At 37.5% G+C, this 26,569-nt stretch overlaps 1 protein-coding gene and 1 long non-coding RNA gene across 2 annotated transcripts; both read right to left on the reverse strand.

The window, feature by feature from the left end:
- Positions 1-1,689: 1,689 nt before the first annotated feature.
- LOC116582124 lies at positions 1,690-19,723 on the reverse strand. The gene is made up of 3 exons (XR_004282388.1): positions 19,711-19,723; positions 7,607-7,611; positions 1,690-1,766 (listed from the first exon to the last, which is right to left on the reverse strand). It is a non-coding gene; the product is annotated as an uncharacterized LOC116582124 (long non-coding RNA).
- Positions 19,724-23,134: 3,411 nt separating this feature from the next.
- On the reverse strand, positions 23,135-24,038 carry LOC116582751 (ferritin heavy chain-like). The gene has a single exon (XM_032330454.1). It carries the CDS (start codon positions 23,867-23,869, stop codon positions 23,318-23,320), a length of 552 nt encoding a protein of 183 aa, XP_032186345.1. The 5' UTR covers positions 23,870-24,038; the 3' UTR covers positions 23,135-23,317.
- Between the last annotated feature and the right edge of the window lie 2,531 nt (positions 24,039-26,569).

A 26,569-nucleotide genomic window follows, 5' to 3' on the forward strand; every position in this document is an offset into this window, starting at 1 on the left:
TCTTTTTCATGTAGCTGTCCAGTTTTTCCAGCACCAGTAGTTGAAGAGACTTTTTCCCATTGCATATTCTTGCTTCCTTTGCTGAAAATTATTTGACCATATGATCATGGGTTTATTTCTGGGCTCTTTATTATGTTCCATTGATTTATGCATCTATTTTTGTGCCAGTATCATACTGTTTTGACTGCTATGGCTTTGTAGTATATCTTGAAATCTGGGATTATGATACCTCCTATTTTGTTCTTCCTTTTCAAGATTTATTTGACTATTCATGGTCTTTTGTGGTTCCATACAAATTTTAGTATTGTTTTTTCTAGTTCGATGAAAAATACTATTGGTATTTTGATAGGGATTGCATTAAATCTGCACATTGCTGTATATGTCATGGATACTTTGACAATACTTTTCCTCCAAATCCACAATCCTAGAATGTCTTTCCATTTGCTCATATTGTCTTCAATTTCTTTCATTGATGTTTTATAGTTTTCAGAGCACAGGTCTTTTACTTCCTTGGTTAATTTTATTTCTAGGTACTTTATTATCTTTGGTGCAATTGTAAATAGGATTGTTTTCTTTCTTTTTTTTTTTTAAAGATTTTATTTATTTATTTGACAGACAAGTAGGCAGAGAGGCAGGCAGAGAGAGAGGAAGGGAAGCAGGCTCCCTGCTGAGCAGAGAGCCCGATGCGGGGCTCGATCCCAGGACCCTGAGACCATGACCTGAGCCGAAGGCAGAGGCTTTAACCTACTAAGCCACCCAGGTGCCCCTATGGGATCGTTTTCTTAATTTCTCTTTCTGTTGCTTCATTATTAATGTATAGCAATGCAATGGATTCCTGTACATTGATTTTGTGTCCTGTGACCTTACTGAATTTTTTTATCTGTTCTAACAGATTTTTTGGTGGAGTCTTTCAGATTTTCTATATATAGTATCAGATCATCTGCAAATAATGAAAATTTTACTTCTTCCATGCTAATTTGGATGCTTTTTATTCATTTTTGTTGTCTGATTGCTGGGGCTAAGACTTCCAGTACTATGTTGAATAAAAGTGGTGAGAGTGGACATCCTTGTCTTGTGCCTGACCTTAAGGGAAAAGCTCTCAGTTTTCCACCACTGAATATGACGTTTACTGTGGGCTTTTCATAGATGGACTTTATTATGTTGAGATATGTTCCTGCTAAACCTGCTTTGTTGAGGTTTTTTTTTTTTTATCATGAATGGATGTTGTACTTTGTCAAATGCTTTTTTCTGCAACTATTGAGATGATCATATGGTTTTTATCCTTTCTCTTGATGTGATGTATCACGTTGATTGATTTGCAAATATTGAACCACACTTGCATCCCAGGAATGAATCCTACTTGATTGTGGTGAGTGACTTTATTAATTTATTGTTGGATTTGGTTTGCTAATAATTTGTTGAGGATTTTTACATCTATGTTCATCAGAGATAGTGGAGCAAAGTTCTCTTTTCTTTTGTAATGTCTTTGGTTTTGGTATCAGGGTGATGCTGGCCTTCTAGAATGAATTTGGAGGATTTCCATCCTCTTCTGTTTTGGGGATAGCTTGAGAAGACTAGGTATTAACTCTTCTTTAAATGTTCAGTAGAATTCACCTGTGAAGTCATCTAGTCCTGGACTTTTGTTCTTTTGGAAGTTTTTTGATTACTGATTCAATTTCATTTCTGGTAATTGGTCTGTTCAAATATTCTATTTCTTCCTGTTTTAATTTTGGGAGATTGTATGTTTCTGTGAGTTTTCTTCTACACTGTCCAATTTTTTGGCATATAATCTTTCATAATATTCTTTTATAATCCTTTGTATTTTTGTTGTGTCAGTTATTATTTCTTCCTTTTCACTTCTCATTTTGTTTGAGTCTTTTTTTTCTTATTGGTCTATCTAAAGGTTTACCAGTTTTGTTATCTTTTCACAGAACCAGCTCCTGGTTTCATTGCTCTGTTCTATTATTGTTTTAGCTCCTATATGATTTACTTCTGCTCTAATTTTTATTATTTTCTTCCTTTTACTGTTTTGGATTTTGTTTGTTCTCATTTTTTAAGTACACAAATTGTGTATTTATTTTCATTCGTCTCCATGTATTTTCTTGTTTTCATCTTTGATTTCTTGGTTGACCCATTTGTTGTTTAATAACATATTATTTTACCTGCATGTATTTGTGTTCTTTCCAGATTTTTTTCTTGTGGTTGATTTCTAGTTCACTGTGTTATGGTCTGAAAAGATACATGGTATGACCTCAGTCTTTTTTAATTTGTTGAGATTTGTTTTGTGGCCTAACATGTGATCTATTCTGGAGAATGTTCCATGTGCACTTGTAAAGAATGCTGTGTTTCACTGTTTAGTATGGAAAGTTCTCAATATGTCTGTTAGATCCACCTGGTCCCTGTTGACTTGTTAATTTTCTGTTTGGATGATCTATCCTTGATAAAAGTGAGATGTTAATATCCCCTACTTTATTGTATTACTATTAATTACTTCCTTTACATTTGTTATTAGTAGTTTTATGGATTTTAGTGCTCCTATGTTGGGTGCATAAATATTTATAGTTGTTATATGTTCTTGCTCGATTATACCCTTTATGATTATGTAAGTCCTTCTTCATCTCTTATTAGAATTTTTGTTTTAAAGTCAGTTTTGTCTGATATAAGTATTTATACCTTGGCTTTGTTTTCACATCCATTTGCATGATACATTGTGTCTTTCGGTCTGAAATGAGTCTCTCATAGGCAACATACAGATGGGTCTTGATTTTTTCATCCATTCTATCACCCTATGTCCTTTGACTGGTACACTTAGTCCATTTTCATCAAAGCAGTTACTTATAGGTACGTGTTTATTGCCATTTTGTATGGTTACTTTTCTAGTTATTCTCTGTTTCTTCTCTTGCTCTCTTCTTATCTCCATTTTGTTTAGCTCTTATGCTGTGATTTTGTTCTGTTCTTTCATTTGGGGTGTATTCCTTTATCTTCTCATTTTGTCTAACTTACTGTGTTAGAAAAGTCAGGTCTGTCTCCTGCTCTTGAAAATTCTGTTCTTATGAAGAAGTGGTCCCATAGTGCCCTGCAGTGCAATGTGCCCTTTTCACCACACCCTGGTTCTTTAGGAGTGTCTTCTATGTGTGTTGTGTGCACCTTATTGTTGTGGCTGAGCTGTGTTTGTCTTTAGTGCATTCATTTGAAATGGCTCTCTTTCCCTCTTGCAAGCAGGGTTTGGTCTCTGTATTGTTAGTGGGCCAGTCTCGAACCACCTTGGGCTTGAGTTGAGTTAGAACAGGTGTTTGCCAGAGCTCTAGTATCACAGAACTACAGGGTGCTCTCCCTGTGTTGTTCCCTGAGAAGATTCGCTGGTGGATAGAGCCTACAGTTAAGCAAAATGTCTGTTCCAAACCCACTGGTGAGGCTACAGTTGGACTGGTTTGTGAGGTTATTGTCTCCTTTCCCTTGAGCAGGAGTGACTTTGGAGTGCTGCTGGCCCCTGTTGAGGCAGCTCACACCTTGTGGGCCTATGGGCCTGCTTTGATTGGGCTCCGGGCAAGGGTGTATTAGAGGGGTCAGGTCTCCAGGAAAATATGGGAGTGGGTTGTGTGGTGCCAGCAAGTTCCATGCTGGTCTACTGTGGGAGCTCAGGTGCAGCCACGTGGGAAAAACTTCTGAGGCTGGCTGGTTCATAGGAGGCAGATCTTCAAAAACACGTCAGGGCAGAACACAGTGTTAGCAAGATATGTGGGGAGTGTTGGCGCTGTGTCAGTCCTAACTGGTGTCCATGTAACCAGGCTAATGGGAAGGGGAGGGAAAAGGTACCCTCTAACCCTTTTGTTCTTGGGTATGTCTTCCAACAATCCTTGCCCCCCAGTACAGGCTCTGAGATTGCTAAACAAATTTCATTCCCCTATACCCCAGGCATTTTTCAAACTGCTGCTTCTGTGCTTCGTCTCAGCAAAACTGTTTTTTGTGCTTTCTCTGTAAGAGTGGCTAATCAGTTTCCTATTGCCCTCTGGTTTTCCCAGAGCAGAGCCACTGATTTTTAAAGCTTCTGCTGTTAAGCTCCACTAGTTGTAAGAACTCACATATTAGGTCCCTGTGGTTTTCAAAGCCAAATATTATGGGGATTTGTCTTTCCAGTTTAGGTCCCCATGCCTGGGGTGCCTGGGGTGCCTGGGGTGGGATCTTCTCCTCTCTCTTCTCACACCTGTGGTTTCCCTCCCTCCCACCGACAGTCCTGCATGTCAGTTTGGCCCTTGACAAGTCTCCTCTCCTGACCTTCCTACCCTCTTCAATGTGGCCATTTCTTTACATCTAGCTGTGGAAAGCCTATTCTGCCCGTGTTTGGGTAATTTTCTAGTTTATTTATTCTGATGTGGATGTTATCTAGGTATAACATGGGGCAAGGTGAGCCTAGGATCCTCCTAATTCACCATCTTTCCTGGAAGTTCTGAATGTTTCTTTTTAGTAAGGGTTTTATGAAAATCAACATATTTTTAAGATTCAGAAAAATTAATTTTTAATGGTAGAATGTGAGGGATTCTGGCCAGTTGATACTAAGGCATTTCCTGATGTTTATTGAAATCATATCTAAAATCTAATATGTTCCCTCATTGAAGTAGAGTTTTGATGTTTGTCATACAATCCTTGAGGATTAGTTCTGTAGGTGAAGGGATGCCTGGTGGCTCATTCTATTAAGCATCTGACTCTTGATTTCAGCCCAGGTCATAATCTCAGAACCAGGAGATTGAGGCCTGTGTTGGGCTCTGCACTGGAGGCATGGAAACTGCTTAAGATTCTCCTCCCCCCGCTCATGCACTTTCTCTCTCAAAAAGAAGAAAAGAAAAAAAAAAACTACTGTGACGTTTTTGTCTCTATATTTAGGGCCTTGTGTCTATGAGGAAATATTATGAAATGAGCCCTCAGTGCTTGTGAGTATACCCATGGTTCTTGCTGCAACACTCATAGTCAAAATCAGAGACACTGGGCAAAGATCATTCTTGCTTTTACTTTGGCTTTCAGTTCAGCAGCGTCTAAGCCATAGGTTCAATGAAAAATGTCTACATCAATAAAACCATAGGGTCAAGAATTTTAGAGTGGAAAGAGACTCTACAGGTCTTCTAGTTCAGGGTCTTATCAGTATAGAGATACATGTTCCTTCAGCTATGCAAATGCTTCCATTACTGGGAAACGCATTCTTGCCTGAGTCAGCGAATTCCAGAGTTGGGCTCTTCTAATTCCTTTTTATATTATCTCTGCATCTGCTTCCCTAAAGCTGCCATTCTTGTTCTCATTTCTGCCAAATGGAGCAAAAGAAAATTACTATGACTCATTTAAAATTTTTCAAAACCTCATTTCAAAAATATTAAGACTTGGGGCGCCTGGGTGGTTCAGTGGGTTAAAGCCTCTGCCTTTGGCTCAGGTCATGATCCCAGGGTTCTGGGATGGAGGTCCGCATCATTGGGCTCTCTGCTCAGCAGGGAACCTGCTTCCTCCTCTCTCTGCCTGCCTCTGTGCTTACTTGTGATCTCTGTCTGTCAAGTAAATAAATAAAATCTTTTTAAAAAATGATAAGACTGCTCACATATCAGTGTCACCGTAGCAACCCACACTACCCATTGTACTGCTCTTATTTTTTCATATTTCATAAGAACCTTAGAAAAACACCCATTTTCCAAATGATGTCTGATCGTTTCAGAATACCATGGGAGTTCTCAGTCCATTAATTTGGACATGACACTCCCATTAATTTATAATAAGATTCCAGTAGTTTTTCTGATGGCTCAGTTAACACTGTTAATTCATATTAAGAAGTAAACTCTTGTGGGTTTTTTTCACATTAATTGCTGTCAAGCTGGGTCTTCTCTAGTAATCAGTCTTACGGACTTTAATGCAAAGCTCTCATTTTCCTTAGTAGGTTTCAGCTTTTTGGCTTCAGCTTATCATTCTCTCCCGTCAGATTCTTTAATACCTGATTCCATTATCTGAGATCTCTGCCGATTGTCCTCTGCAGAGAAGAGTTAGCATAACAGACCTGAGACTGGTATCCTTAGGAAGGCCTACTTAAAAACTTGGCCCTTGGCTAGTGTCTGGGAGTTGAGGTTTCAAAAGAGTTCTTTTTTTCTTTACTGGATATTAAGATTTATCATAAGGTTGGGTGCCAGGGTGGCTCAGTGGGTTAAGTCTCTGCCTTCAGCTCAGGTCATGATCTCAGGGTCCTGGAATCAAGACCTGCATCGGGCTCTCTGCTCAGCAGGCAGCCTGCTTTCCCTCCTTGCTCTGCCTGCCTCTCTGCCTACTTGTGATCTCTCTGTCTGTCAAATAAATAAATAAAATCTTTTAAAAAATTTATCATAAGGTTATAATAATTATGGCAGTTTGTTACTGGTGTTGGGTTAGAATTCTCAGGTGGGTCCATCAACAGATGAATGGATCAAGAAGATGTGGTATATATACACAATGGAATACTATGCAGCCATCAAAAGAAATGAAATCTTGCCATTTGCGACAACATGGATGGAACTAGAGCATATCATGCTTAGCGAAATAAGTCAAGCAGAGAAAGACAACTATCATATGATCTCCCTGATATGAGGAAGTGGTGATGCAACATGGGGGCTTAAGTGGGTGGGAGAAGAATCAATGAAACAAGATGGGATTGGGAGGGAGACAAATCATAAGTGACTCTTAATCTCACAAAACAAACTGAGGGTTGCTGTGGGGAGGGGGTTTGGGAGAAGGGGGTGGGATTATGGACATTGGGGAGGGTATGTGCTTTGCTGAGTGCTGTGAAGTGTGTAAACCTGGTGATTCACAGACCTGTACCCCTGGGGATAAAAATATATGTTTATAAAAAATTAAAAATTAAAAAAAAAAGAATACTCAGGTGGGAAAAGAAATGACTATTCCTTAGGATAGTAAATGGTGTCCCATAGACAAATAAAGGAATTGTCTCTCTGTATCACTCCATACATGAACAAACATCATATGTGGATTAGAGACCAAATTGTAAAAGGTGAAGGTTTTAATCTTTAGAAGACAATGTAGCACATGATCTTTATAATGTGGGGTAGAAAAACATTATAAAACAAGGCCCACAAAGCACATACCATAAAGGAAAAATTGACAAATTCAGCTTTATTAAAATTAATAATGACTGTTCATCAAAAGATACCTTAAAGACAGTGACCAGGTAAGCCACAAATGAGAAGACATTTTCCACACATATCACTATATTGTACACCTGAAATTAATATTACATTGTATGTTAAATAATGGGAATTTAAATAAAAAAATTTAAAAACCCAAAAAACAAAAGATGACTTGAAGACAATGACCAGATAAACCACAAATGAGGAACTACATATTCCACAGATATATCCCAGAAAGAATTAGTTTACAGAATAGGTAAAGAATCTGAAAAAGCTATATGATAAGCTCATATACAACCTGATAGAAGATTAGACAAAAGATAGGAATTGTATTTCTTAACAAGGTACTTTAAGTCTTGACTCCCTGTAAGCTGGCTTCTCTGTCTTTTTGACATGTCACCCATAATTCTTTGAGTACTTATTCATGCTACAATAAGATGTTCCAAGTTCATTTGGACTTTCTCTTTCCCAGTTTTAAAATCAGCCATTTTTCCAAGGAACCCTGATTCTGTTAAGGGAGAATAGTATTCGGAAACCAAGATCTGCATGCTTCATGCAATTATTAACATTATGGTGTTGCTGCTCCCATTCCCTCTATTTGGACAGAGGAAGGGAATATTTGCATACACACATACACACAGATAGGTACACACACATATATGCACATAAACATTTATGTATCTGTGTTTATATCCATGTGTATCTACAATACTGAAAACCATTACTTCACACCGACACCTCCAATTTCAATCCATCACTACAATATTCATCTCAGTTTCTTCCTGGATATCATTATCCTTAAACTATCACTTATTTGATCATTTCCTTATATGCAGCAATTTCCCTTTGCCATCACCAGCACCTCTTTTATAACTACTTCCTTACCCCACTGGGACTGTAGGGCTGCTGTAGCTGGATGTCACTGTGTGGACTCCCTCTACTCAGTCTCTGACACCCTGAGCCAGTCCACTCTCATGTATGAGCACCCTATTCACCCTGTTCAATCTCCGTCACCCATGGTGGACCTCCCTCCTATGCAGCTGCTTATCTTACCTCACTCCGAGCCACCATGGCCTTCGCTATCCTGGTGCACATGCCTCTCCTGGTTGTCTCTACCTAATGGCTTTATGACTGAGTTGTTCTGGAAAAGAAGGGAAAAGGAAGAGGAAAAGAAGAACTACCCCTAGATCTTTATGGTTTCATTTTTTGTAATCTCTTTAATCCATGGGAATATGGTACAATTTAAAGGTAATTGTCCTATCAAGTCATTATTTAATAATTCATTAATATGTAATATTATATAACATTGAAATAAATAACAATTTTTATTTTTAAAAAAAAATTTTTAAGATTTTTTTTTTACTTGACAAGAGTTCACAGGCAGGCAGAGAGGCAGGTTGAGAGAGAGAGGGGGAAGCAGGCTCCCCACTGAGCAGAGAGCCCGATGCGGGGATCCATCCCAGGACCCTGGGATCATGACCTGAGCCGAAGGCAGAGGCTTTAATCCACTGAGCCACTCAGGTGCCCCCAACAATTTTTATTTTTTTAAGAAAGTGGTGGAAAGACAACCCTAGAAGCAAGAAAGCCAATTTGTTTGAAATTTAACCTACTCTTGAAAGAAGAAAAATAAAGTTGAATTTTAACAATGCTGAAATTTTCTTTTAAGAAGATAGTATGTAAAGTTTGATTTGGAAAGTTTTAAAATAAAAATTAAGAAAGGAAACCTATTCACTAAAATGTGAAATTTTAGGATGAACAAATGAAATCATGTTTGGGCTCTGTGACTGGAATACATTAGTTCCTCCTGAAGTTCTCCAGTATACATCTGTTTCCATCTAGAAAAATAACCAAAAACCCTTTTCTTACCCTTTGCCCTATTTTTTTGAATTATGTCAAGTAAAATTAAACATTGAAAACTAAGAACTATCCAAGGAAAGCATGGATTTATATGAGCATATTTATTGTTATAAATATTGTGTAACAAGACGGTCTGCTGAGTTTTTAGTGTAGATTATGCTTCTCCATATATCACTAAATTCTTCAACAGATACTGTTATTGCTTCAGTCTCACTTTGAGCCAGAATCAGAAGATTTCTTAACACTCCCTAATTGATAAGGGTGTCTATAATGCTTAGACTGTTTGCACAATGTGTCTTATTCTGGGTACCTGTCTTCCTCCTGTAAGTCTGGACTTTCGCTACTTGATAAGCAGAGTGTGCCTTTGTGACAAGCCTCCCGTAAAAATCCTAAAATTAGTATCAAAGGGCTTCCCTGGCCAGAAACATCACACATGTTGCTGCATTTTTTGCTGGGGAAAGAGGATGCTCTGTGTGAGCCTTCACTGGAGGCAGAGAGCATAAGAAGGCCTGCACATCAATTCCTCCAAACTCCACCTGTGTCTTTTCCCTTTAAGTTCTGGCCCTGCATCCTTTCTGCACTGCTGTGATAGATCTTAGTCCTGAGTACAACTGTACAACCATATATTGAGTTCTATGATTTTTTTTTACATGAGTCCTTTTAGTGAACCTCTGACATTAGTAGTGATATTGAGGATCCCTAACACTCCCGACTTTGAACTATCTACAGATCTAAATTGCCTGATTTCAACCATCAAATGAGGACAAAGTGGGTAAAGGGGAAACCTCAAGGATGGGTATGACAGTCCCAAATTAAGAAGCTTAAGTCTGTGTCTTCATTTGTGTGTTGTGACTAATAATGACATTTAATGTTTCCTGATGGTATCTGCCATCTAATAATAAGGCAGTGCTTCTTGAATGTGCTCTGATAGTCATCATCCCACAAGACTTTCCTTGAAACAATAACCCCAAGGTCAAGTATTTTGGGAAATTTTTTTAAAAAAGCAGACTCCACTTTGACATTTACAGCACCTCATACATAGTATAGTCCATAACTGACACACTTCCAGAGCAAGGATGATGTAACTCCTCTTGTCTTTCTATGCACTGTTTCTAATGTGCAAAAGCAATGTAGGTGATAATATAAAAAATCACCCATCTATCCTCTATCCAGATGCATTCAATGTTAGTTAACATTTTGTCATGCTTGCTTCCGTTCATTTTCTTTTTTTAAGGAAATTAAATATTTTGGGGTCAGAAGCTTCTTCGGCATGCCTCCACAATGGCATTCTCTAAGGTCTTCCTCCAGAGAGGTAACCATTACCTTGAAGTGTAGTTTATGTTTCCTGTCTATGTGTTCACACTTTTTCTATCTGTGTAGTTAGTGTTGTTTGAGGTGTGTTTAATATTTATAGGAGTGGTTTTGATGTTATTTGTGAAACTTGCTTCTTGGGGCTATAAAATTTGCCCATGTAGATATATATAGACCTTACTTAAATATCTTGACTCCTTTATACAAAGTAATTTTATGCCTGTTTTACCATCTATATTTTATGTATTTTTGTTGTTTTGTTTGCATATTACTTCTTGTTTTTATTGTTGTCATTGTATTTTCCTATTACAGAAATATTTTGCCATGTATATCCTTGTAGGAAGTTCCTTGTGTCTATATGCACTTGAGAGTTTCCCTTAGCCAGATACCTACCAGTTGAATTGCCATCTTATAGAGAATGTACCTCTTCTGATATGTAGAAGAAGGTAAATAATAAGCTCCAGCTCACTACAGAGGTCCTGTCCCACCTAAGGGGATAGAAAAAACTAAGAAACACTTGTCAAGTTTACAGTCTAGAGGCATAGTCTCACTAAAAGATTGAAACCTAATCATAAGACTTATAGAATGCTTCCCCTTTCCCCACCCCTTACCACTCTGTTACCGAAGGCTCATTTATAACAGTTTTTTTTTAAATCCAGTATATCATATTAAGCAATTGAGAAAAAATTGCAAAGCATACTAAAAGACAAAAAAAAAAAATCCTTGGAAGAGACAAAGGAAGCATCAGAACCAGTAATGGCAGGTGAGTTGGAATTATCAAAGAATTTAAAACAACCGTGATTAATATGCTAAGGGTGCTAGTGAATAAAGTAGACAGCATGCAACAACAGATGCATAATGTAAGCAGAGAGATCATCTTAAGATAATCTTAGGAAGGAACCAAAACGTAGTGGTAACAATGAAAAACATCGCAACAGAAATGAAGAATGCCTTTAGAAGGTTTATTACTAGATTGAACATTGCAGAAAAAAGAATCTCTGAGCTGAAAACAAAACTAAAAAGCAAAGATAACGGAGACTCAAAGAAAAAAAAAAACAGCAGAGAACTGAAAGTAAAGAGAAAAAAGACTGAAAACAAACAAAGAAACAAAGGACAGAATATCCAAGGAATGTAGGACAATTACAAAAGTTACATATATATATATATATATTATAGGAATTTATATATATAATACATATTTTATATATATATAAAAGAGAACATATGACAATTGCAAACATTACATATATGTAAAAGTATATATATATATATACATATATATATATATATATATATATATATATGTTTAAAAAGTGTCATATATATAATAGAAATACCAAAAGGAAAAGAAAAAGAGAAAGGAACTAAAGAAATATTTGAAACAATAATGACTAAGAATTTTGCCCCGTATTAAAGTCAGACACTAAACCACAATCAGAAAGCTCAGCAGACTCTAAACAGCTTAATGCAAAGAAAAACTATTCCTAGGCATATCATTTTCAAATTACAGAAAATTGAGGATAAAAATAATTCCTGAAAGAAGCCAAAGGAAAATAGCTCCCTGCCCATAAAGGAACAAAAATAATAATTACATCAGACTTTTTAGAGACCATGTAAAGAAGATGTAGAAAAACAAAATGTGGAAAGACACAAAACCCTACAAACAGATTCTGTACCCTGTGAAATTATCTTTCAAAAAAGAAGAGGAAATAAAGACTTTCTTGGACAAAAATTGAGGGAATTTGTTGCCAGTAGACCTGTCTTTCAAAAAATAGTAAAAGAAATTCTTTAGAAAGAAAATAATATAGGTTAGAAACTTAGATATATTTAAAGGAAGAGCATTGAAGGAGGAATAAGGGAAAGTAAAATAAAAACTTTGGTTTTATTTTTAATTGCCCTAACAGATAACTGTTTAAAATAATAGCAACAATAATTAATTAATTAATTAATTAATTGCAACAATGTATTCAATTGTGGGTGCTTGTATATATATAATATATATATATATGCATATATATGTCATCCAACATACACGTTTATGTATGTTTATATATAAATGAAAGGAATGACATCAAAGATACAAAGGACAAGAGGAAAGAAACAGGATTATTGTGTTTTAAGATACTCACACTACCCGTGAAGTGGTTTAGTGTTATTTGAAAGATGGCTTGGAGAAGTGATGTCACCAAGATGGTGGAGATGAGACCCCAGTCTCTCTCCTCTCACAAAAATCAGCAATTTTTTGCTATCCATGAAAAAAATACTGGGAGAGCTCAGAGATCTACAAAAGGACACACATCAACAATTTAACAAAATCAGGAAAGTAATACAAAATCAAAATGAGAAGTTTTGCTATAAGAAAAAAAAAAAGAAACAGAAATTTGGGGGCTGAAGAATACAGTAACTGAACTCAAGAATTTACTAAAGAGCTTCAACATCAGACTGTATTAAACAGAAGGAATCTGTGAACTCAAAACAGAATATTTGAAATTATACAGTCATAGAATGAAAAGGAAAGGAGAATAAAAAGGAATGAAGACAGGATTTATGGGATCCCATTAAGAGAAACAATGCATGCATCATTGAAATTCCAGAAGAAGAGAAGGAGGAAAGAACAGAAAGCTTATTTGAAGAAATAATGGCTGAAACTTTCCAAACTAGGGAGAGATTTGGATGTCCAATTTCATGCAACTAATAGGTCAACCCCCAAATTTCAACCCAAAATTTTTTTCTCTAAGAAATATTATAATACAGTTGTCTAAAATAAAGGCAAAAGAGAATTTTTTTTATGTAGCAAGAGAAAAAAAATTCTCTCATATAAGGGAACCCACTCATAAGGCTATCAGCAGATTTTTCATCAGGAATCTTTCAGGTAGGGGGAGAATGGGAAATATATTCAAAGTGCTGAAGGAAAGAAATATCCAACCAAGAATACTTTACATGGCAAAGTTGTCCTTCAGAAACAAAGGTGAGATAAAGACTTTCCAAAACAAAAGCTGAAGGAGTTATCACCACTCAGCTTGGCTTACAAGAAATGCTAAAAGGAGTTTTCCAAGCTGATATGAAAGGATGCTAATTAGTTACATCAAAGTGTATGAAACTACACAATACACTGGTGAAAGTAATATCAGCAGATTCTGAATACTCTGTGTAATATTGTGGTGTGTTAACCACACCACATGAGTTATATCCTTCACAAAAATTAAGGGAGGAAGGTCTGAATAGACCTTTTTCCAAAAAGACATGCAGAGAGCCAACAGATACATAAGAAGCTGTTCCGCATTACTCACCATCAGGGAAATGCAAATCAAAACCACAATTAGATATCACTTCACACCTGTCAGAATGGCTAGAATCAAAAAGACAAAAATAAGTGTTGGTGAAGGTATAAAGAGAAGGGAACAGTTGTTCAATGTTGATAGAAATATAAATTTTGCAGCTGCTATGGAGAAAAGTATGGAGGTTCCTCTAAAAATTAAAAATAAAACTACCATATGATCCAGCATGTTGCTATTATTTATGGTAGCCAACACATGGAAATAACTTTAGTGTCTATTAATGGATGAATGGATAAAAAAAATAAAATGAGGCATACCTGTGAGATATTATAGGTTCAGTTCCAGACCATTACAGTAAAGCAAGTATTGCAATAAATTGAGTTGAATGATTTTTTTTTGGTTTCCCAGTGCCTGTAAATGTTTATGATCATGTTATACTATAGTCTGTAAAGTGTGCAATAACATTGTCTTAAAAACGATGTATATACCTTAATTTTAAAATACTGTAATGCTAAAAAAAATTAAGTAAAAATACTTTATTGCTAAAAAATGCTGTCATCTGAGCTTTCAGTGAGCTATAATCTTTTTGCTAGTAGAATGTCCTGCCTTGTTAATGATGGCTGCTGACTGATCAGGGTGGTGGCTGATGAAGGATAGGTTTGTTGTGGCAATTTGTTAAAATAAGACAAAAGAAGTTTGCCTCATCTTTCTTTCATGAAGGATTTCTCTGTAGCGTGTGGTGCTGTTTGATAGCATTTTATCCGTGGTAGAATTTATTTCAAAAATTGGAGTCAGTCCTCTCAAATCCTGCCTCTGTTTTATCAACTAAGTTTATGTAATATTCTAATCTTTTTTTTTTTTCATTTTGACAATCTTCACAGCATCTTCACCAGAATTTGATTCCATCTCAGGAAACCACTTTCTTGGCTCATCCATAAGAAGCAACTCCTCAGGGTGCCTGGGTGGCTCAGTTGGTTGAGTGTCTGAGTCTTGATTTTAGCTCAGGTCTTGATCTTAGGGTCATGAATTCAAGCCCCATATTGGGCTTCATGCAGGGCATGGAGCCTACTTACCAAAAAAAAAAAGCAACTCTTCATCCATTAAAATTTCATCATGAGATTACAGCAATTCAGTCCCCTCTTCCGGCTCTTTTTTTTTTTTTTTTTTCAGTGTTCCAAGATTCATTGTTTATGCACCACACCAGTGCTCCATGCAATACGTGCCTTCCATAATACCCACCACCAGGCTCACCTAACCTCCTCCCCCTCCCCTCCAAAACCCTCAGTTTGTTTCTCAGAGTCCACAGTCTCTCATGCTTCATCTCTTCCTCTGATTTTCCCCAATTCACTTTTCCTTTCCTTCTCCTAATGTCCTCCAAGTTATTCCTTATGCTCCACAAGTAAGTGAAACCATATGATAACTGACTCTCTCTCTGCTTGACTTATTTCATTCAGCATAATCTCCTCCAGTCCCATCCATATATACAACAGAATATTATGCCTCCTTCAGAAAGGATGAGTACCCAACTTTAGTATCAACATGGACAGGCTCTACTTCTAATTCTAGTTCTCTTGCTTTTTCCACTACATCTGCAGTTACTTCCTACACTGAAGTCTTGAACCCCTCAAAATCATCCATGAGGGTTGGATCAACATCTTCCAAACTCCAGTTAGTATTGATACTTGACTTCTTCCCATGAATCACAAATGTTGTTTCTAGAATGGTAAATTCTTTACAAAAGATTTACTTTGCCAAGATCCAGTAGAAGAATCATAATCTATGGCAAATAATAGCCTTACAAAATGTATTTCTTAAATAATAAGGCCTTGAAAGTCAAAATTACTCCTTGATCCATGGACTGCAGAATGGGTGTTGTGTTAGCAGACATGAGAACAACATTAATCTTATATAATCTTATATATCTCCATCAGAGCTCTTGGGTGACCAAGATTTCTTTGAAAGGAATCTTTTTTTTAGGAGCAGTGGGTATCAACAGTGGGCTTATTCAGTAAATCATGCTGTAAACAGATGTGCTGTCTTCTTTGCTTTGCCCCATTTATAGAGCACAGGCAGAGTAGAGTTATCATTATTCTTAAGGTCCCTAGGATATTTGGTATGGTAAATGAGCCTTGGCTTCAACTTAGTCACCAGCTGCATTAGTCCCTAACAAGATAGTCAGCATGTCTTTTCAGGCTTTGAAGCCAGGCATTGACTTCTCCTTTCTAGCTATGAAAGTCCCAGATGACATCATCTTCCAGTATGAGGTTGTTTTTTTATCCATTGAGAATCTGTTCTTTAGTGTAGCCACCTTTTTAAATTACTCTAACTAGATATTCTGGATAACTTGCTGCAGCTTCTGCATCAGGACTTGCTGCTTCACCTTGAACTTATATGCTGCAGAGATGACTTCTTAACTTAAACCTCATGAGCCAAACTCTGCTAGCTTCCAACTTTTCTTCTACAGCCTCCTCACCTCTCGGCCTTCACAGAAGAGAAGATAGTCAGAGTCTTGCTCTGACCCATAAGGGAATGTTGTGGCTGGTTTGATCTTCTAGCCAGACCCCTCAAACTTTCTCCATGTCAGTGATAAGACATTACCACTTTCTTATCATTCATATATTCACTGGAGGAGCACTTTTAATTTTCAAGAATTTTCCCTTTGCATTCACAACTTGACTGTTTGGCACAGAAGGCCTAGCTTTTGGCCTGTCTTGGCTTTTGGCAGGCCTTCCTCACTTAACTTAATCATTTCTAGCTTTTGATTCAGAGTGAGAAGTGTAGGACTCTTCCTTCACTTGAACACTTAATGGCCATTGTAGGGTTAGTAATTGGCCTGGTTTCTTTTTTTTTTTTCTTCCAAGTTTTTATTTAAATTCCAGTTAGTTAGCATACAGTGTAATATTAGTTTCAGGTATAGAATTTAGTGATTCATCACTTACATAAAACACCCGTTACTCCTCACAGCAAGTGCACTCTTTAATCCCCATCACCTATTTAACTCACATCTCCATCTACCTCCCCTCTTGTAACCATCACTTTGTTCTTTACAGTTAAGAGCCTGTTTCTTGGTTTTCCTCCCTCTAATGTTTCTTTTGTTTCTTAAATTCCACATAAGTAAAATCATGAGTAAAACTTATCTTTCTCTGACTGACTTATTTCAATTTAGCATGATACTCTCTAGCTCCATCCATGTTGTTGCAAATGGAAACATTTCCTTCTTTTTTATATTTGGCCCAATTTCAATACTGTTGTGTCATGGGAAATAAGGAGGCCACAGAGAAGGAGAGAGATGGGAGAACTGCCTGTCAGTGGAGCAGTCAGAACACATATTTATTAAATTCAACATCTTATATCCTTCATGGTGCCCCAAAACAGTTTCAACAGTAACATCAGAGATCACTGACCACAGATCACCGTAACAAATTCAACAGTAATGAACAAGTTTGAAATATTGTGAGAATTACCAAGAATATGACATTGAGACACAAAATGAGCAAATGCTATTGGAAAAATGGTACCAATAGACTTGCTCCATGAAGATTGCCAAAAACTTTCAGTTGTAAAAAATACAATTGTCTGTGAAGCACAATAAAGCAAAGCACAATAAAATGAGGTATGTCTGTATTTAAACTTATATTTGTATTTATATTTATTTAGTTACTGTAATGTTTAGCTCATGAAATTTTGGAGACTGGCAAGTCCCAAGGTTTGAAGTTGGCAAACTGGAGACCCAGGAGAGCCAATGATATAATTCCAGTCAGAGGGCCAGCAGGCTTAATGTCCAGGAAAAGCCGATCAAATTCAAATGAGTTTGAATTCAAAAGCAAGAAAAACTCATTCTTACTCAAAGGAGGGTCAGCCCTTTTGTTCTATTCAGGCTTTCAACTGAATGGATGAAGCTTACCCACGTTGGTGGGAAGGAGGGGGATCAGGAATCTGCTTTACTCAGTCTATCAATTCAAATGTTTGATTTATCCAGAAATACCCTCACGAACAAGATCTGAATGTTTGACTAAATACCTGGGTACTCCTTGGACCCATTGAGTTGACACAAATTTAACCATCACATAAGTCCTTTGTCCGATATATGCATTATAAATATTGTTTTCCAGTCTGCAACTTGTCTTTTAATCTTAATTAAAATCCATTTGACCAACCTTTTCTTTTACCATTTGTGGGTTTTGTGTCCTATGTAAGAAATTTTTGTCTACTCCAAGTTTGCAAAGAATTTCTGCTACACTGTCTTTTGGAAGTTCCATAGCTTACATTTTATGAGTAGTTTTATAATATACTTTTAGTTAATTTTTGTTTATATGATGAGTTAAGAGTTGAGGTTTATCTTTATTGATATTGATAGATAAGTGTTCTAGAACTTTTGATGAAAAGATTATCTGAATTGACATTGTCATCTGAATTGAACTGACATTTAAATCCAACCAAACATATGTATGTGGGACTAGTGTGTTCCATTCATCTAAATGTATGTACTTACACCATCAAATTCCAAAATTTTTTGATTATTGTTGCTTTCATGTTCCTTTCATGCAAGTATTGAAGTAAAGCAGTATGGGCCTTCCATCTTTGCTTTCTTTTTTTTCAAAATTGTTTTGGCTACCCTGAGACCTTTGAATTTGCATATAAATATTAGAATTAAGTTATCAATTTCTTTGGAAAGTCCTGCTGAGATTTTGATTGAAACTATGTAGAATATATAGACCAATTTAGGAAAGATTGTCATTTAAATAATATTTAGTCTTCTGATCTGTTTATACTGTCTCTCTCCATCTATTTAGTCTTCTTTAATTTCACTAAGCAGAGTTTTAAAATTTTTAGTATGTAGGACTTATATATACTTTGTAAAATTTATCCCAAATTATTTCGTGTTTTTTATACAATTTTAAGTGACAACTTTTCCATTTTTTATTTTCCCAATTGTTCATTGTTTATTAGTAGAGATACAATTAATTTTTTATTGATCTTTTATACTGAAATCTTTTGTTTGTAGATATAATTTAGCAACTATTAGAATTAATTCTTTAGAGTTATACATAAATCATCTTGTCTGTCAAAAAAGAGAGTTTAACCTCTTTCTTTCCAATTGGGATACCTTTCCCCCCTTTTCTTACTTTGTTTACCTGGCTAGTATCTCCTAAAAATATTGATTAGAGGTGATGAGAGCAGACTTGCTTTCCTTTGTTTCTGGTCATAGGGGGAAAGTGCCCAATATTTCGCCATTAAAAATAATGTTAGCTGGAGTAGCTATTTATCAAATTTGTGGGGTTGCTTTCTATTTTCTGTTTGCTGAAAGTTTTTACTTTAAATATACATTAAATTGTGTGAAATGTTTTTATGTATCTATTGAGATGGTTTCATTTTTCTGCATTACTCTGTTATTATCCTGAATTAAACTGATTGATTACTGAATGTTGTATCAATCAATCTAGCATTCCTGGGTTAAACCCTAAATGTTCGTGATGTATTTTTCTTTGTTATATATTGATGGATTTGATGTACCGTGTTTTAAGGATTTTTCCTTGAATGTCCATGAGGGATTGTTTTCTGTAGTATTTTTCCTTCCTATGATGACTTTGCTTGGTTTTAGTACCATAGTAATGTGAGACTCATAAAGTAAGTTAGGAAGTGTTGCCATTTCCTATATTTTCTGAAAGATATTGTACATAATTATTATTACTTCTTATTTAAATGTGTGATAGGATTCATCAGTGAAGTAAACTGTCCTTGGCATTTTCTTAATGTAAAGGTGTTTAATAAGAAATAAAATTACTTTCATCAATATACATCTATTCAGATTTTATGTTTCTTCTTGTGTTAGATTGAGTAATTTTGTCTTTCAAAGAATTTATCCATTTCATCCAATTTATAAAATATGTTGGCATAGAATTATAATATTCCCTACCTATACAGTAAGAGATTGTGTGCTCTATAACAATACCATCTCTCTCATTCCTGATATTGACAATTTATGTTTTTTCTCTTTTTTCTTGACCAGTCTAATCTAGAGATCTATCAATTTGATCTATTTTTAAAAGAACCAGTGTTTTGTTTCATTAACTTTTCTTTATTGTTTATAGCTATAAATTCCCTCTAAACACTACTTTAGTTGTCCCAGCAAATTTTTATCCATTAGTTTTTATATTTGTGTGTTGCTGGTCATTGAGTTCAAAAAAGTTTCTAATTTCCCTACAAATTTTTTCTGAGCCATGGCTTATTTATAAGTGTGCTATTTAATTTTCCAGTTTTGGAGGACTACAAGTACCTTTATGTTGTTGATGTCAATTTAATTCCATTGTAGTCAGAGAACATGTGTATGATTTAATATTTTTCAAAATTAATTGAGATTCCTTTCATGCATGAGTGTATAGTCTATCTTAGTGAATGTTCCATGTACATTTGAAAAGAATATGTATTCTGCTGTTGGGTGGCGTATTCTATATATGTCAATTAGGTCAAATTTGTTGATAGATTTGATCGGGTCCTATATATATTTACTAGTTTTCTACCTTCTTGTTTTGTTAATCACTGATAATTGTTTTAATATTCAGGGCAGCCTCCACACTTAGCAGGGAGTCTGCTTCTCTCCCTCTTCCTCTCCCTCTCCCCTTCCCCCCACTCACATGCATGCACTCTGTCTCTCCAAAATAAATAAATCTTAAAAAAAAAAGAATTGCTATATTCCTTTAGTTTTTGTTTATCCTGGAAACTCTTTATCTCTCCTATTCTGAGTGGCACCTTGCTAGATAAAGTATTCTTAGCTGCATATTCTTCCCATTTAGGACATTGAATGTATCTGCCATGCCAGTCCTTTATGGCTTGCCAAATCTCTGTAGACAGGTCTGCTGCCAGCCTATGTGTCTACTCTTGTAGGTTAAGGACCTCTTGTCCTGAGCTGCTTTCAGGATTTTCTCTTTATCTTTGAAATATGTAAGCTTTATTATTACATGTTGAAGTGTTGTCATATTTTTATTGATTTTGAGAGGGTTCTCTGTGCCTCGTGACTTGAATGCCTCTTTCCTTCCCCAGATCCTAATCTTATTATTATTATTATTATTATTATTATTATTATTATTATTATTGAAGGTCTCAGCTATAATTTGTTCAAATAAACCTTCTGCCCATCTCTTTGTCTTTTCATCTTCTGGGACCCCTATTATCTGGATATTACTTTGCTTCATGGAATTGCTGAGTTCTCAAAGTCTCACTCATGATCCAGTAATTGTCTTCCTGTCTTCTTTCAGCTTCCTTATTTTCCATCATTTTATCTTCTATATCACTGACTCTCCCTTCTGCCTCATTTATCCTTGCTTTTAGAGCCTCTCTTTGGGACTGCATCTCAGGAAGAGCATTTTTAATTTTGGCCTGACTAGATCTTTGTTCTTTTATTTCTATAGTAAGGGATTCTATAGTGTCTTCTATGCTTTTTAAAAGCCCAGTTAGTATTTTTAGAGTTATTGCTTTAAATTCTAATTCAGATATCTGACTTATATCCTTATTGATTAAATCCCTGGCAGTGAGTACTACTTCTTGTTCATTCTTTTGTGGTGAATGTCTCCATTTCATCATTTTGCCCAGAAAAGAACAGAAGAAAGAGAGAGAAAAGACAGCAATAACAAGAACAGAAAAAAGAAAAACAAAAACAAAAACAAAATAAGAAAAAAATCAACTAACAAAACAGAACAAAACAAAAAACTAAATCCTTTGCTTGTTTAAAACAAAACAAAACAAAACAAAACAAAACAGATCCCCAAATAGGAAGGACAGAAAACATATATATACATACAAAAATAAAATAAAATACAATGAAAGGAAACCAAAAGTTAGTTATATATATATATATATTTTTTTTTAAAAAGAACAAATAAATAATTGAAAACATAAAAAGTAGCTGAAAAAATAATACTGGAAGACTAAAGAATAAAAAAAAACCAGGAATGCTATATATTGTTTTCCCTAAGAGCTGAAGCTTTGCAGTTCTCTATGATCAGTAACTTGGTGTTAGCCAGTTGTTCCTGCTGGTCTTCTGGGGGAGGGGCCTGTTGCACTGATTCTCAGGTGTCCTTATCATTGTGGAAATACACCTTCCTTGCCAGGGGACCAGGCTCAGTGTAAGAGGCTCCACATTGGTGCTGTTTTGCTCCCTGAGGCTTTAAGCACCAATGGGCAGGATGAAAATGGTGGCAACCCACTCTCTAGCCCCAGAGCTGAAAGTGTGTGCCCCTCACTCTTCAGTGAACCCTCATAGAAAAGCAGTCCATCACTCTCATCTCCCTGGTTTCCATGGGAACTCTGTGTTCACCCAGGCTGTGACCAGGCATTTTTATCTCAGGCACACAACTGAGTTTCAAGACTTCACATTATATGGACTCCTGCAGCTTGACTTCCTATCTGAGCTCCAGATTCATATTTTTCCAGCTACTTGCATGATAGTTCTACTTGGATATCTAATAGGTGTCTCAGATTTTACATGATACGACTTCCCACCCCTCCACCCCAGATATGCCTCTGGCAAAAGTCCCCAAATTAATAAATAGCACTACTGTCAACCCAGGTGTTCATGTCCAAATATCAGAACCTAGATTATTTTCTTCATTTCTCATTCTTCACCTCTGGTCTTTGAGCAAATCTTGCTGACCCATCCAGATCCAGCTAGATAGAACATGTCTCATCATCCATTCATGAGCCTCCCCTCCAGTTCAGCCACCAATATCTCTCATTGGACCAACTGTACTATCTCCTGACTGGCCTCCCAGCTTCAACTCTTCCCTACACCCTACATTCGTCAAAGCAGCCAGACTCACTTTCTTAACTTTCAAGGGGATTTATTCTACTTCATATTCAATATCACAAATTGGAGGCTCAGCCTTGACCATGTTTTCTTCAGCTCTTCTAATAAGGTAATTTTGGTTTTCTGCTACCACATTACTTCAATGGAAGAAAGGATACAATTGAAGGAGAAAATTGTATTTGGATATTTTGTAAGGGCAGTATGCACGTCTAAAACGCTGACCTACAAAGTCACTCCCCTGTGTATGGAAAGCCAGCCTAAGGTTCAGTTACACTGTTACTATTGCGCAAGGCAAGCTTGTCAAAGAAATATTGTGCCATTCCTGTTTCTAAGACTCCAATGTTGCTACCCAGAAGCAACAATTGTTAACATTTATATATTTTAATAAGCTAAAAGTTTCCAAGTAAAGTTGTTTCAAGTAAAGGCTTTAATACCAGCCTGATCCCATTCTTCACTTTTTCCATAGGGACGATAACTGTTATAAATTCTAGACCATGTTCTTTTATACTTTTGCCATACATATACACCCACTGACACCCAGGGCCCCAGACCACCCACCTCTGCCCCCACATCATTTATAAAGGCAAGACTGATTTGTGTTTTCCAGGGTCCTATGTAATATCATCTCCCTCCACCTCCCGAGATCCCGAGATGCATGTGGATGGGCTTAGGAGGATGCAAGGACTCCTGGATTCCTGTTTTAAAACCTAAAAGGTGAAAGATTTGCATGCAAATCAACCAGAGACCTTTTTTTATTTAGGAACCAAATAACTTTATTGAAACCGAACAACTTTTTTATGGCAAAACTGGGAGAAAAGAACTGGAACCTTTTGCAGAAGCAATACGGCAATACGCATGCTCAGCATGGTGATCAGGCCAAGTCACCATGCGCCCTGGGGCTACGGGGAAACAGTCCCAACTCAGTACTTTTTGTCGCTGTCGCCCAGGGTGAGCTTGTCAAACAGGTATTCTGCCAGGCCGTCTTCCGGAGCCCGCATCTTGCGCAGGCTGGTGACATAGCCCCCCAGCTCTTTGACGGCCTCGACTTGCTCGTGCAGGTAGTGGCTCTCCAGGAAGTCGCACAGCTGGGCGTCGTTCTTGTCGGTGGCCAGCTGGTGCAGGTCGAGCAGGCTCTGGTTCACGCTCTTCTCCAGGTGCAGGGCGCTCTCCATGGCCTTCAGGCCGCCCTCCCAGTCGTCGCGGTCCGGCTTCTTGATGTCGCGGAGGCGGAGGCGGCCCCCGCGCTGGTTCTGCAGCTCCATCAGCTTCTCGGCGTGCTGGGTCTCCTTGCGGGACCGGCGCATGAAGAAGCGGGCGAAGTGCTTCAAGGCCACGTCGTCGCGGTCGAAGTAGAAGGCCATGGACAGGTACACGTAGGAGGCGTAGAGCTCCAGGCTGATCTGGCTGTTGACGGCGGCCTCGCAGTCGGGGTGGTAGTTCTGGCGCACTTGGGAGAGCAGCGGGGTGGCCATGGCTGGCGGCCCGGGCACCAGGGCGAAGGCGAAGGTGGCGCGGAGGCGAGGGCTGCGGGACCAAAGTCCGTGGGGGCAGATGCTCTTCAGGGTGGGCGCTGAGAGAGGTTGGAGATGGGCAGGCTCCTGGGCTGGCAGCTCACGAGCTCTGGGCTGGAACCGGAAGGTATGTCCGTTACCCGGTGTTGGGGGGTGGGGTGAGGATCCGTTAGCAGGTCATTGGGGTCAGAGTGGAGGGGGCCCTAGGCTCTGGAGGGACTTGGGGTGTGGCTGGGGGCGTGGCTGGGGGCGTGGTTGGAGGCGGAGCGGAATGGGAGCACTGTTCAGGGTTCAGAGGAACCGGGTGACACAGTGTGACTCTGCTGAGCATGTAGCTTAAATATTTTTAACTGTTAGTCATGAATATAAGTGCAACTGTTTTGAGTTAGTCACATGCATGGTTTCTTGACCAATCTCCTTGAATACTGTCATGATGGGATTGTTCACCAAATACAGTGCTTTTGTGGTATCATTGGAATATTTAGTATCCCAAAGCTTTATTTGGATGGCAGCTATCCTCAGTGACTCAACATCCATATTAACGACACTTCTGATAGCCTCCTCACTCAGTTCCCAGACCTTACTGTTTCACAGACCTCCAATTCTCTCCTATTCACGATCAGGTTCATTCTTTTCCAACAGCAGAGCAGCACCTCCAAAGTCTCAGCAAATCTTTCCACCTCTCAATCTTCCACTCTTTCTGCATTTCTTCCTCATTCCCTCTATTCCCTCTCCTCTCTTACTATTTCAACGCAGTCCTAGGAACACATTCCTTCTGCCCTGTCTGGACCCCAAAATGGACAGCATCAGTGATCGCTTCACTGACACTCTAGATTTGCTCACCACCTCTCACCTGGCTCACTGATTCCCTTTCTCTTGGGGAAGTGCAGATTTCTCTTTTCTCTCGCAGAAAACAAGTTTTTAGGTGCATTCCTACAGAAAGCACTGCTAACCATGTGCATGTATTCCTCTCTCCAGCCTCATCTGTACTTTCACTGCTGCTCAGCAAGTCTGTGTTTTTTATTTTTTTTTTATTTCCAGCATAACAGTATTCATTATTTTTGCACCACACCCCGTGCTCCATGCAATCCGTGCCCTCTATAATACCCACCACCTGGTACCCCAACCTCCCACCCCCCGTCCCTTCAAAACTCTCAGATTGTTTTTCAGAGTCCATAGTCTCTCATGGTATACCTCCCCTTCCAATTTCCCCCAACTCCCTTCTCCACTCTAAGTCCCCATGTTCTCCATGCTATTTGTTATGCTCCACAAATAAGTGAAACCATATGATAATTGACTCTCTCTGCTTGACTTAATTCACTCAGCATAATCTCTTCCAGTCCCGTCCATGTTGCTACAAAAGTTGGGTATTCATCCTTTCTGATGGAGGCATAATACTCTATCCCCAGGGGTACAGGTCTGTGAATCACCAAAAGACAACTATTATATGATCTCCCTGATATGTGTTTTTTATTTTTTAACTCCTTAAATTATATTCTGTGAAATGAACCACATGATAGAGAATACCACCAATCTCAAATTGCCTTTTATTCATGCCCTCAACAAATATTTATTGATTACCTAATATTTCCCAGTCACTGGTCTGTGATTTCGTCATACATTAGTAACAAAAAGAGAAATGTCTGTTCCACTGAGGTTTGCACTCTGGTTAGTTTGCATTCCAAACAACCATCTTTCCCCCAACCCCTTATTGATCCAAGTGCATACATACAAGATATTAAACCTGTGTAAAGTAAATTTTTAAAAACTATATATTCTTGTAACTCAAGGATCTTATGAAAACATAAGCCCAATCTAGGTATCTTGTTTATTAATTCAGCAATTATTTAGATACTCCTAATGTATATCAGACAGTCTGTTTTATTCTGGAGATATACAGAAGAATCAAACATGGTCTCTGCTCTCAAGATACAACATAAAGTGACAGAATATTTTAAATGCTCTCAGATAAAAATAGGATAAAATGCCCATTTTTTAAAGGTCTTATTTATTCATTTGACAGAGAGAGAGAGGCAGGCAGAGGCAGAGGGATAAGCAGGCTCCCCACTGAGCAGATAGTCTGATTCAGGACTCAATTCCAGGACCCTGGGATCATGACCTGAGCTGAAGGCAGATGCCTAACGGACTGAGCCATCCAGGCACCCTAAAATGCCTATTTTCATAGAAACGTTTAATTTCATGGCTCTAGTTGCTACACTTTTTTTTTTTGGTCTTTTTATTCCTCTTTGGAAGTTTATGCTACTTTATAATCCGTTTCTATGAAGAAAGCAAAGGATCAAATATCAAATATCACAATGTAAATTTCTCTAAGAGTTTTAGAGTTATATAATTGTTGATTTTGTAAGGAGATAGAATAATAACAATATCTACTTGTTAAGTTGATTTTAATGATTAAATCACACACTAGAGATGGAAAAGAACTACATGATCAGTTCTCAAGGACCTAAAATTTTATTTTATATTTACTTAACACAAGTGTTTTGTCTGTTTTTAAAGATTGGTTTATTTATTTTTAGAGAGATAGACAGCAAAAGCAGAAAGAGCAGAGGGAAAGAGAATCCCAAGTAGAATCCATGGTGAGCATGAGCTGGAGGCAGTGTTTGATCTCATGACCCTGAGATCATGACCTGAGCCCAAACC

Source organism: Mustela erminea, chromosome X, assembly GCF_009829155.1.
Source record: "Mustela erminea isolate mMusErm1 chromosome X, mMusErm1.Pri, whole genome shotgun sequence".
Classification (NCBI taxonomy): domain Eukaryota; kingdom Metazoa; phylum Chordata; class Mammalia; order Carnivora; family Mustelidae; genus Mustela; species Mustela erminea.

Excerpts from the sequence above, each read along its gene's own strand:
- LOC116582751 (XM_032330454.1), bottom strand. The coding sequence starts at position 23,869 with ATGGCCACCCCGCTGCTCTCCCAAGTGCGCCAGAACTACCACCCCGAC.